Source organism: Leucoraja erinacea, chromosome 33 (assembly GCF_028641065.1).
Source record: "Leucoraja erinacea ecotype New England chromosome 33, Leri_hhj_1, whole genome shotgun sequence".
NCBI lineage: Eukaryota > Metazoa > Chordata > Chondrichthyes > Rajiformes > Rajidae > Leucoraja > Leucoraja erinaceus.
In genome coordinates, this window is record NC_073409.1 from 11,314,875 (window position 1) to 11,327,754 (window position 12,880).

Sequence of the window (12,880 nt, forward strand, 5' to 3'; positions counted from 1 at the left end):
CACCTTCTTCACACGCCCCGGCTGCAGCGGCCTCGCCCGCTATAAATCCCCGGGAGTGGCCGCCGCCGCCCACCCCCGGGAGGCCCCGCCCGCCCGCGCGCCCGCCCCGGGGAGATTGGGGAGGGGCCGGTGGCGCCATGGAGGGGGGCTAGCTTCGCCCCTTGGGGTTTCCCGGAATTCAAAGCCTCGTCTCATTGAATGAGGTGAGGGGCAGAGTGGGGGCTGGGGGTGAGGGATGATGATGCTGGGATGGGTCAGAGGGCATCGACAAGGAGTGGGGTGATTTGCGGATGGATCACACAGTATTGGCGTTGTGTGGGGCTGGTTGGGATGAAGGAACTGGTTTGGGTGGGAGGGAGGGGGTGATGGCGATGGGAGTGGATAGATGGGATGGGGAGATAATTAGGATGGAGGGGATAAATTGGGATGGGAGAGTTGCTGGAGGGATGGAGGGGGGATTGAGTTTGGGTCAAGAGGACCTTCACAGTTGTTTAATGGTGAATGCAAGATGACTTGAAGCCGTAGAGCTGTGAACGAACCAGGAACTGATGCCAGGAGTGGGATAGGGTGGGATTTGAAGTCACGGGGCGGTGGGGGTGGTCGGAGGAATTACCAGATACAATACGATACAACTTTATTGATCCCAGGATCTGCCAACAGGCATAAAAACACAAGAACTCAAAATACATGAAACATGAAATTAAAGTGACGAGTGGAAATGATTGGGGATGTGCAAAGATCGGGAGGGGTTGGGGGGGGGGGGGAGGGGAGGGGGGGGGTCGTCAGTCTCAGTCTACCCCACGACAGAAGGGGAAGGAAATGTACAGTTTCACAGGGAAGAAGGATCTCCTGTGGCATTCTGTCCTGCATCCTGGCGTATATTATGGAAACTGCGCGAGCTGGGATGGGAAATATGGAATCAAGTTGGTGGGTGATGAATGGAGATAAATGTGATGGGTTCGAGGATGGGGGTGGGGCTGGTGAAAGATCTAAGAGTAAGAATTAGTAGCCTGCAGCCACCGGCAGCATTTAGTTTTGTTTTCGAGATACAACGCGGAAATAGGCCCTTCGGCGCACTGTGCATTCACTACTCAACGATCACTAGTTCTATCCTACAGACTAGAAATAATTTACAGAAGCCAATTAACCTATTAATCTGCACGTCTTTGGGATGTGGGAAGAAACTGGAGCATCCGGAGAAAATCCACGGGGTCACAAAAAGAGCATAAAACTTCGTACAGACAGCACCTGAAGTCAGGATTCTGGCGCTGCAAGACATCTCTACCGCTGCACCACTCTGATGCCTTAGGAAGTGTGTAGACGAGCTGGAAGGTGCATTAATATGGATGAACGCCCATTGGCCAGATTGGACACAGACTGCCGAATGGACTGATTCTACGTCTATAACTCAGTCATTATAGTATTAGTCAGACGATTTTCTTTTCACAAATTCACGTTGACTATATTCAATTTTATTATTTTCTATTCATTGGATTCCAGCACTTTCACCGCCACGATTGCTGGACAAGTCCACACTGGGCCTGTGAGAATTATTTATAGACCAACTGATCAGTATTCAGGACCAGCGCGTTCCACTGATGCCAAGATCTGGCAAATCTTGGATGATGAGAAATAGTGTAAATTCAGACAAAATAATTAATCATATAGAAACATAGAAAATAGGTGCCAATAGGGCCATTTAGCCCCTCATTCATTGTGATCATGGCTGATCATCCAGAATCAGTAACCTGTGCCTGCCTTCTCCCCATGTCCCTTGATTCCGTTAGGCTCTAGAGCTCTATCTAACTCTCTTTTAAATTCATCCAGTGAATTGGCCTCTACTGTGGCAGAGAATTCCACAAATTCACCATTCTCTGGGTGAAAATGTTTTTTCTCATCTCAGTTTTAAATGGCCTCCCCTTTGTTCTTAGACTGTGGCCCCTGGTTCTAGACTCCTCCAACATTGGGAACATTTTTCCTGCATCTAGCAGGAAAAATATATCTACATATAATTCTATATGATTCTATAAGATAACCTCTCATCATTCTAAACTCCAGTGAATCCAAGTCACCCTGCAATCTCCTAGCATCCTCTTTCACACTGCCACGCAGCTTTGTGTCATCTGCAAATTTGCTTTTAATTCCATCATCTAAATCATTAATATATATCTATCCATGTCAATACCCTACCCCCAAAACCATGTGCTCTAATTTTGCCCACTAATGTCCTGTGTGGGACCATATCAAAGGTTTTCTGAAAGTCCAGATACACTACATCCATTGGCTCTCCTTCATCCATTTTACTTGTCACATCCTAAAATAATTCCAGAAGAACAGTCAAGCAGGATTTCCCCTTCATAAATCCATGCTGACTTGGACCAATCCTTTTACTGCTATCCAAATGCACCGTTATTACTTCTTTAATAATTGACTCCAGCATCTTCCTCACCACCGATGCCAGGCTAACTGGTCTATAAATCCCCGTTTTCTCTCTCGCTTCTTTCTTGAAAAGTTGGATAACATTAGCTACCCTCCAATCCACAGGAATTGATCCTGAATCTCTAGAACATTGGAAAATGATCACCAATGCGTCCACGATTTCTAGAGCCACCTCCTTGAGTACCCTGGGATGCAAACCATCAGGCCCTGGGGATTTATCAGCCTTCAGTTCCATCAGTGTACCCAATACTATTTCTCGCCTAATGCAAATTTCTTTCAGTTCATCTGTCTCCCTGGATCCTCTGTCCTCTAGTACATCTGGGAGATTGTTTGTGTCTTCCTTTTGTCTACCAAAGTACCTGTTCAATTCTTCTGCCATTTCCTTGTTCCCCATAATAATTTCACCTGTTTCTGCTTTCAAGGGACCCACGTTTGTCTTTACTATTTTTTTCTCTTAACATACTTGAACAAGCTTTTACTGTCCTTCTTTATATTCTTGGCCAGCTTACCATCGTACTTCATCTGTTTACTTCGTATTGCCCTTTTTGTTACCTTCTGTTGTCCTTTGAAAATTTCCCAATCTTCTGGCTTCCCGCTACTCGTTGCTATGTTATACGGCTTTCCTTTTAGTTTTATTCCATCCTTAACTTCCCTTGTCACCCACGGTTGCCTCTTACTCCCCTTAGTATTTTAGGTTAAGGAAGCTGAAATCATATGGGGTTTAGTTTAGTTTAGGGTGGAAACCAGCCCTTCGGCCCACCAAGTCCACACAGCCCAATGATTCCCGCACACTCACACTATCCTACACAATGTACATTTTCACCAAGCCAATTAATCCACAAACGTGTACTTCTTTGAAGTGTGGGAGGAAACTGGATTACCCGGAACAAACCCACGCAGGTTACGAAAAGGACGTACAATCTCTGTACAGAGAGCACAAATAGGCAGGATCGAACCCGGGTCTCTGGCGCTGTAAGATAGCAACTGTACCGTTGAACCACCGTGCCGCCCATTTTAACGAATATAAAGGCAGCAAGAAAACACTCGCTCTGGTAATGCAAGAACAAAAGGGGACATGAAATGTCCGTAATAAGATTAAGAAATATTCCAGAGCATTGTGCACATATATTCTAACAAGGGATATTCACAACCTGCTGGAGTAACTCAGCGGGGCAGGCAGCATCTCTGGATAGAAGGAATGGGTGATGTTTCCGGCCGTGACCCTTCTTCAGATTATTCTAATAAAGGTATAGTTAGGGAGAGGGTAGGACTTGTAATTTATGGCTGGAGCCAGTGAAAAAGGTGAGGTACTTTGCAACGATATTCACCAGGGGATAGTGAGATCAAGTGTGGTGTACCGCAATATTCCAGAGCATGCTGAGGTCAAGAAGGAGGTTGAGACTATTGGCAATGTCCCAGTAGAGTGGAGAGTAGCCAATGTTGTTCCGTAGCTGGTACATATGACAATTGAAGACACTTGATCTCTACATTTATGTGTCGGAAAGAACTGCAGATGCTGGTTTAAATCGAAGGTAGACACTGGAAGGTAAATGCTGGAGTAACTCAGCGGGACAGGCAACATCTCTGGAGATTGTTACTAGACTACTAAACAAAGTATTTCCAATGTACTTAGATACATATGACAACAAAGTACCATTGGGAACATGGGTATGTGACTTTCTGGTCAGGACCCTTCTTCAGATTGATCAGTCTTCATCCAACCTGCATTGCTTTAATTCCAGGGCCATCGCCGTCACCGACTGCATTCCCCCAATTAGAAAGAACAGAAACAGCGCGAAAGCGGCAACTGCGGAACAATGTTGCTATTGGGAAGCCGGCCAACTCGTCCAGGGGGATTGGCCAGGGTTACCGGGCACATTCACTTCCCCAAGAGTTTGTCTTCCTTGGCACTGGTGAAATACGGGCGATCAGAATCTCGAAGTGACAACCGGTATCCGGAAACGGTTTTAATGAGGCAGCTTACCCCATTTCAATCCCTTTGTCCAGGCAGTCCGACTGACGCAAGAGGTGAGAAAATCTTCAGGTGTTTCTGACGGGTATCAACTGCTTAAATGGAAGTTGAACATCGCGTTTATAAATGAACAGCTGGTCGCTCGGTCGGTATCTGAACCGTCGGAAATTGAACCGTAAACAGGAGCCGGGAACGAAGTAGGAGATGGTGGGGATGTAGCGGCGCATAAATATCCCACGCACATCAACAAGTGTGTCGGTGGAAATGTGAGACACAGAGATGTTTCCAGCCACAAAACCCCCCGGCTGTTAGAAGCAGTAATGCCCCTGTCCCACTTAGGAAACCTGAACGGAAACCTCTGGAGACTTTGTGCCCCACCCAAGGTTTCCGTGCGGTTCCCGGAGGTTTTTGTCAGTCTCCCTACCTGCTTCCACTACCTGCAACCCTCGGCAACCACCTGCAACCTCCGGGAACCGCACGGAAACCTTGGGTGGGGCGCAAAGTCTTCAGAGGTTCCCTTTCAGGTTTCCTAAGTGGGACAGGGGCAAGACTCTGCTTTAAACGGAGCAGGTGGCAATTTGGAAATATAGAGATGTGATATTACAATTTTGTGAAATGGGTAACGGTCACCGGAGTCTATCACAGGGGGCAAGACTTTCAACTGGAGTCGACGCAGGGTGAATGGTGAATAAAAAAAACTGACGGCTCTTCACTAAAAATAATAAATCTTCGGCACTCGTTACATGATAGATGGCCTAAGAGAGGAGTGGAAATAAATGGGTCCCGTTCTTGTTATTCCAGAGATTCGGTTTGCGGAGTGGTTATGGTTAGACATTGCAGAAACATGGAACCGCAGGTAGACATAAAATGCTGGAGTAACTCAGCGGGACAGGCAGCATCACTGGAGAGAAGGAACGGGTGACATTTCGGGTCGAGACCCTTCTTCAGATGCTTGTGTAGATATTTGGTTTACACAAAAGGTCACAAAGCGCTGAATAACTCAACGAGTCTCTGGAGAACATGGATCGGCAGTCTTTTGGGTCGGGTCTTCTTCAGACTGAAGATAGTCTGAAGAAGGATTCCGACCCAAAACGCCACCTATCCATGTTCTTCAGCACCTTGTGTCCTTTTGTGTGAATGACTTATTTGGTTGGTGCGAAAGAAATTTTGTGTATCATAGTACAAATAATGGAACTTAGGCTCACCAAGTCAACGCTGAGCATCCATTCTACACCAGTCTCGTTTTATTCTCCCTACTTCCAATCAACTGTCGGCAAATTCTACCCCCATTATCCCACCAGGGCCAACTTACTGTGAACAATTACCTACCAATTAAGCTGTGTGCGAGGAAACTGGAGCATCTAGATGGTTACAGGGACAACATGAAAACTCCACACAGAAAGACAGCAATGAGGCTTCAGTTGCACAAGGATCTCAACATACTATTTAGGAGGGCAAAATAACAGCAAACAGAATGGAAAGTTTAAAAAACACTGTAGCTGCTGGAAAACCAGAGACATGCAGGGAACACTCTGCAGATCACCTTTCATCAGTCTGAATATAGAGCTGGAAACAATCATCCCAGAATGTGAAGTGATGCATTTAGGGAGGACATACTAGGGGGGGGGGTCATGGTATTCATGATGTGATGCTGAAAGTTGAAGGGATGTGCGCCTGGAGGTAACAGATAGGTAGGAAAGGTGTTCAGAAGACTTGTGGACATTGTTTTTATTAGCCATATATTTACTTAATTAATTACGCTAAAGAGGGAGGGCAACTTACAAATACAATTGGGGGGGGGGGGGGGGTCTTGTTGAAGGTGCAATGGGAATATACTGCACATTCTCAGATCTGCAGAGAATGAGACAGGGCTTTTGTTGGAATAAAAACCAAAATGAAGAATAATTACACTACACAAAAGTATGAGAAAACTAAATATTGAAAATGAATTTTTCCTTTAGCAGAGGTCAGTAACTAGTTGAGTGGAAGAATTAGATAGGGATTTTCAAAGTGCGATGGGATGAAAACCATCTGTCACACGTGAACAGCAGCTGAATTCTGAGGCATGGAGCAACCTGCAGGTCTGTGGACAGAGAGATATGCAGCTCACTTCACCTTGGTTTCACGTTTGGCCAGCAGATACTAACACGACTGGACAAAAGCCAGGTGCAGTGTTTCCCCACATTTCTTTGATTACAGCCACTATCTTTCAGAAATGAAATTAAAGAAAATCATTACTTAAGAAAGTTTTTATTTGATACAAAATTATACAGTGGAAGATTTGTAATCATCTTAGTTTATACAATTACAAGGATAGGCTGAATGGGAAAAAAAATCTATGAGGAAATGCTCTGAATTCACTGCAGCTTATAATAAACTGTATGTCAATTTACATTAAGTCAGGAGCTGACTAGCTGGAACAAACAGTCTTCTCTTTCACACTCAATTGAGTGCTGCTGTTTAACGGGATGCCAGCTCTCTCAGTCTAAGGGTGGTCACTGCAGCAGCCCCTCTTTGGAAAAGTCAGAACTAAATAGTACATAAAATCATCAGCCAGGCAGTTAAAGGACACTCAGCATGGATCAGATGGCAGGACAAATAACAGCTCTCCAGGAACGATGAAAGGGACAAGACTGGCTGAATAAGGAATATAAACGAGCTACAACATAATACATTAAAAACAACATCCAGCAGACACCAGCAGCTGTTCTCTGCGATCCGGCCACCAGCACCATTCTCTCACACTTCCAGCTGCTGGTGTTTGCAACATTGCCATAATAGTAACACTTTAAATAATATAACCCTGTGTCAGCTCAGCCAAACTCTCTGCCCAGCAATGGACCTTTGCAAACGTTACCTTTCATAATGACATTTAATATTGAAGGGCGAGCTCTGTCGCACTTGCATGGTATAAATTAATAGAGTTCAAAATTCTGAATGTCATTTTTAAGCTCAGCTCAATGTGTCAAACTAAAGTCTTGTTGTTAAGAGATAATTGAGGGGTAAGGATTGAATGTTTTTTGTGTCAGGATGAGCAACAGTAGGTGTAAATCATCACCTACTGCCATTACCTGAATGATGCCCCATCTCCAAACGTAACTGGTTTTAACAGTAAGTGAATAATTCATTCCAGGAACATGTCCAGTACGGTGTGGCTCAATGGATTTCTAAAGCAGTTTCGGTCCGCAGATGCGTAGCCTTTTTCGGCAAGTACGAGTTGAACCCAAGAGGAAACTCAGGCACAAGTATTACAAACAACAAGACTCTACTTTTTACTATTTGATTTTGGTTAATGACATTGAAGCTTGATTATTTTATTTAACTTCAAATGTGCTTTTTGAAACTAGGTCTTAACTTAGTTCCTGCTGTTGCAAGTACTTCAAAGATTTCTAAAAATACCATTGAGACATTATTAAACTTCTGTAACTCAACATTTTAAATGATTTTGGGAAGGCAAACAGTCCATAGCAACCCAATAGCTCATTTTGCACAGTTACATTTAAATATTAAAAGCCTCAATTACCCTCACAGGAGTAGGCAATTCCCTGCCTACACAGTGTGCAAAGAAGGCTCCACCACGTTTTACTAATCACCTGCACAACTTCGTTCTACTTTTGTCCACACAATATTTCATACTCGCAACATATCACGGAGGCAATCGAGTAATCAATAGATAAAAACAATATGCAATGATAAGCTCACAAGAGCCAGAGCATTTCAATGTAATAAAAGAACTACCTAGGACCTCAGAGAGGAGGGGTGTGAATGAGTAAGGTCCGAGGGACTGTGCTCTTCGGACAGATTCAGTCCTTGTGGAATTTTATGGATGCAGCAGATTGCTCACTGCCTTATTTCTTCTCTTCCTCCAACCTGTACGTCTGTACATCCTTCGAATGCAGTTCAATCACTTAAGATTTCAAATTGACCAAAAAGCACAATTTACCGAGCCGTGCTCTGTATTCAGCACCCTTTATGCCTGGATGTTGCCGTGCCGTTTTGTGTCACAGTGATCGAGAAGGCTGTCCTTCTTGTAGGATCTGGAACCGCTGAGTGTTTGAGTGAAGTGTTTGCCTCTTAATGTCCACCTGACAATTTAGAGCACCTGCTTATTTGAGGGCAGGTGCCCAAAGGCTTCCAGCTTCTGCCGATAGGCCTCTGCCTCCTGCTCCTTCTCAAAGAGCTGCTGCCTATACTTCTGGGCCTCGCGATTAGCTTCTTCCAGCTGTTTCTGCAACACTTCCTTCTCCTAGAACCAAAATACAACAGATCAACACCAACCCATTGTCAGCTTGCAGTGTGTTTATCATCAACTCGGAGGTGCTCTGAAGGCAGAAACCTATGACAAAGTCAGGATAAGACTGAGACCAACAACCCTGGAGCGGTGTTTTTTAAAAGCAAGGGTGATCTTCCCAATGCTGCATTATATCCAGGAGGGAAGGTGGAGAAAAATCTGCTAGGATTCATTCTGACAATCACCGTCCAGTGACCTCAGGATTAGAACGTTTTTTTTCTCAGCAAAGGAATTACCCGGTAATAAAAAGTGAATGTGCTCTCACTGGTGCTTTCCTTGAGTATAACAAGCAGCTTGCAGGCTGCTCCCAAGTTCCATTGCTGTCCGCTATTCAGTGGCTCTCAGACAGACAGCTGGATCAGGGAGGAAGCTCACTACTAGTTCTTCCTAAACGGCTGTCCTATTATAAAGCGGAATAAAATCCAACCAAATAAAATCTTACATGGAGGCGAGTACAATCCCAAAAAGCAGGAGGAACTGTTCAAACAAGTAACTTCCACGATTTTATGTAGATTCTCTTGCTCCATAAAGGGTAATGGTTGTTACCAATTCATTAAAAAAATATTTACTAACTGAATTTAAAATGGTTCAGGGACATTTTCTTCCTAACAACCATCAGGCTCCAGAACACGATAAACACCAACTAAACTACAATCTGCCTTGGTTGCAGCTAGGGGCTTTGTTCTTTCTCTTTGCACTAATATTATTTTTGTTTAATTATTTGAATCTTTTTTGGTTATTATGTTATATGAGTAACTCCGTTATGCTGCTGCAAGTAAGAATTTAATTATTTCGTTTTTCGCTACATATGACACTCAATACACTTGAGGAGTTTAAGAAGGAACTGTAGATGCTGGAAAATCGAAGGTAGACAAAAATGCTGGAGAAACTCAGCGGGTGCGGGAGCATCAATGGAGCGAAGGAAATAGGCAACGTTTCGGCCCGAAACGTTGCCTATTTCCTTCGCTCCATAGATGCTGCTGCACCCACTGAGTTTCTGCAGCATTTCTGTCTACCTTCAATACATTTGAGTTTGATCTGATAATATGCAATAAATATCTTGGCAAAGAAGTAGCATTCTATACTATCATCTTCCAAAAATATCTGATATTCTCAACTGTTTTACCCTGGTTTCTCTCAGCCATTGACCCTTACCCAAGACGTCATGGCATTAGAGCAGTTTGATCTGGGCCTTTTCTGCGTCTGGAGAATGAGCTGGTTTGCAGCAGATTTCTCTTTGCCACCAATCCTTTAACCCCACCCCAGTTGTAACTCCAGGCTACAATTGTTGGTATTATTTTAGTATTGTCACATGCAGTGACATCCAGTGAAGTGACATACAATGAAGGCACACATTATTTACTGCATATTTCCAGCTGTTAAAAGCGAGTGGCGCAAGTGAGGGAGGACACGGGATATGAAGTTATGCCCCTTGAGGTATTTCATTTATAAATATTTCAGTGATTACCTCAGAAAATTCCACAGTTTCCAGGGTGCAAGTTTCCGGCACAGAACTCTCGTGTATCTAATAGGCAAGAATACAAAAGCAAAGGATTATAAATTCTTGTTTGTATTTATGATTTACATAAAAACACATGTACAATAATGGAAAACAACATGTTTGCTAATATATTATTTTTCGCAATATGTTGCGACTTGGGTTCATCTTGCAAAGAGTTATTGGTAATAATGCTCCAATGCTCCTCTGTATTATTATTTCCACTCTCCTAGCATGTGATTTCCATATCTTTTATCCAGTTATTAGCCCCAGATGTCAGGCCAATAACTCATTATTAAGCAACAGAATAAGGAAATTCAAAATTTCTCCAATGACTCTCGCCAATTTCTACAAACGCACCATAGAAAGCATCCTTTCGGATGCATCACAGCATGGTTTGGCAAAAGCTCTGCAGAAGAGTGAATGGAATTGCAGAATTGTGAAGGTAGCCCTGTCCATTACACCAACCAGCTGCCCTGCCCCCTCCCCATCTCTCTCGACTCCAACTACACTTCATGCTGCCTTGAGAAAGCAGCAAACATAATCAAGGACCACTCACACTCTCTTCTCTTCTTTACTGTCGGGCAGAAGATACTAAAGTTTGGAAATACGTACCACCAGATTCAGGAACATCTTCCCCACTGTTATCAGACACGGGAATGGACCTTATAAACTAAGGATGTATTTCTGATATTCCAGTCTACCTCATTTCAGCCCTTGCACCTTCCTTTTACTTGCACTTTTGCTGTACCATTCATCAAATATTCTGCACTATTTCCTTCCTCTTTTTCCACTACCTGTAATACTCATGGTCTTGTTTGACTGTATTTATGTGTGGTATCATTTGCTTGGATGGCATGCAAAACAAAGATTTTTCCTGTATTTCAGCGTACGTGACAGTAATAAGCCAATACAATACCGATACCTAAAACTGTAAGCTGGTAGCTAGGCTTGTGATGGGAACACACCAAGACTGGACACTCAGCTTGCTCAGAAACTGTGGTTAGATTCCCTCACTTTACAAATCCTCCCATTCCCATCAAATGACTGCTGTTTTCAGTCTTTTGAGGGGATACAAGCAGAAGTCTCCACGTGGCGCAACCCGGGCAATGCTGACGACAGAAACGGTACCACAGTGACTGACTGAAGTAGCCAATTCTGCAACCATCAACTGTCACAGACCGAATGGAAAGACGTGATTTAGAAGATGGCCGGACACGAGGAAGTCTTCTGAGGAAGTGTGTTGGACCTATTGAAATATATACTGACTTTCACTTCAATATAACTTAGTTCCAATTTAAATACCTATCCTCTCCTTTTGGATTCCTCCAGCACAGTACATGGGTCTCCACAACAAATCATTGCATAATTTAAAATACCTTGATCCTCAACTCTCCAAATATAAGATTATATATCTTGGTCTTGGCGATATTCTGATGAATTTGTTTTGTGAACCTTAGACATGAACCCAGAATGGACATGACATCTTGATGGGTTAGACCATACTCAACATTGTTTATCTTCATATTCCACTGTGGGAAAATGAGACTTTTTGTTCTATTAATTGGGGTTGAGATCTTCTTATTAATGAAATTTACAAACTGGTATTTCAAACTTTGCCACCTTTAACAAATGTTCACCAACTCTTTGGGCTGTTGGTTACCTTCTCTGATCAGTGCACATGAATTCCTCAACGTATTAATTCCTCTCAAAACTCCTGCTCCAGGCTTCTCAGGTTCAAACAGGATGATCTTCTACTTCTCCATAGGAGTCCCCTCTAATATCCCCAGTCTGTTAGTCCATTGTTACAGATTTTGGTTCAGAAAAATCCAGACATACCAAAATATTCATTCTTTATTTAAGCAGATATTTGGTCAACATGCATCCAAATGTGTCTGTAATTTTCTAACATGTACTTAAGTCAATTTATTTTATTTGGTGGTGTAGGGATTGACTTTAGTTCTAGTTATTTGGAGCAGAAGGTTCAATTCTTGATTTTTGGTCTGAGACAAACTAGATAAATTCAGATAAAAGTCCAGGATAACTGAGTGTTCCAAGATCTTACTGACACTAACCCATGTCACATGGCTGTGATTGCACTTCCTCAAGTCACTGAATAAGACCATGACATTTGCTGCCAAGCTCACCCCACTTCAGTGTACAGGTGCCCTGAAATAAGTTGGTGTCTGTGGAACATTCTATGGTACCCAGACTATTGGATATAAGCATGTCCAATAAAATTAGACCATGCAATGCCCTAATATGGAGAGTGGTGTGAATCAATATCTAACTTTCAACTATGATCAATACCATAGTTGGCATTGTATTCTTTGTCACCACAGTCAGTTAAATAAAATAGGAATCATGAATAAAATTATTTCCCATTTGCCTGTTACCTTTAATACCCTAGCATTTATTAGTTCCATATGCCACCTCCTACCAGAGGGGATCAATAACAATTCCATATCTCCAACAAGAGAGATTCTATGTGTAGGAAGGAACTGCATTTGCTGGTTTACACCAAAGATAGACACAAAATGCCAGAGTAACTCAGCGGGCCAGGCAGCATCACTGTAGAGAAGGAATGGGTGACGTTTCGGGTTGAGACCCTTCTTCAGGCTCTAACTCAGTCTGAAGAAGTGTCTCGATCTGAAACGTCACCCATTCCTTCTCCAGAGAT

At 43.3% G+C, this 12,880-nt stretch overlaps 1 protein-coding gene across 5 annotated transcripts in view; it reads right to left on the reverse strand.

The window, feature by feature from the left end:
- Positions 1-6,645: 6,645 nt before the first annotated feature.
- gabpb1 (GA binding protein transcription factor subunit beta 1) overlaps positions 6,646-12,880 on the reverse strand; it is a 38,844-nt gene continuing 32,609 nt past the window's right edge. For all 5 annotated transcript variants that reach the window (XM_055661313.1, XM_055661314.1, XM_055661312.1 and 2 more), the window contains 2 exons: positions 10,171-10,227; positions 6,646-8,657 (listed from right to left, as the gene is read on the reverse strand). In XM_055661313.1, coding sequence (XP_055517288.1) covers positions 8,505-8,657; positions 10,171-10,227 — 210 coding nt within the window. In that variant the 3' untranslated portion in view covers positions 6,646-8,504. The remainder of the gene's footprint in view (positions 8,658-10,170; positions 10,228-12,880) is intronic.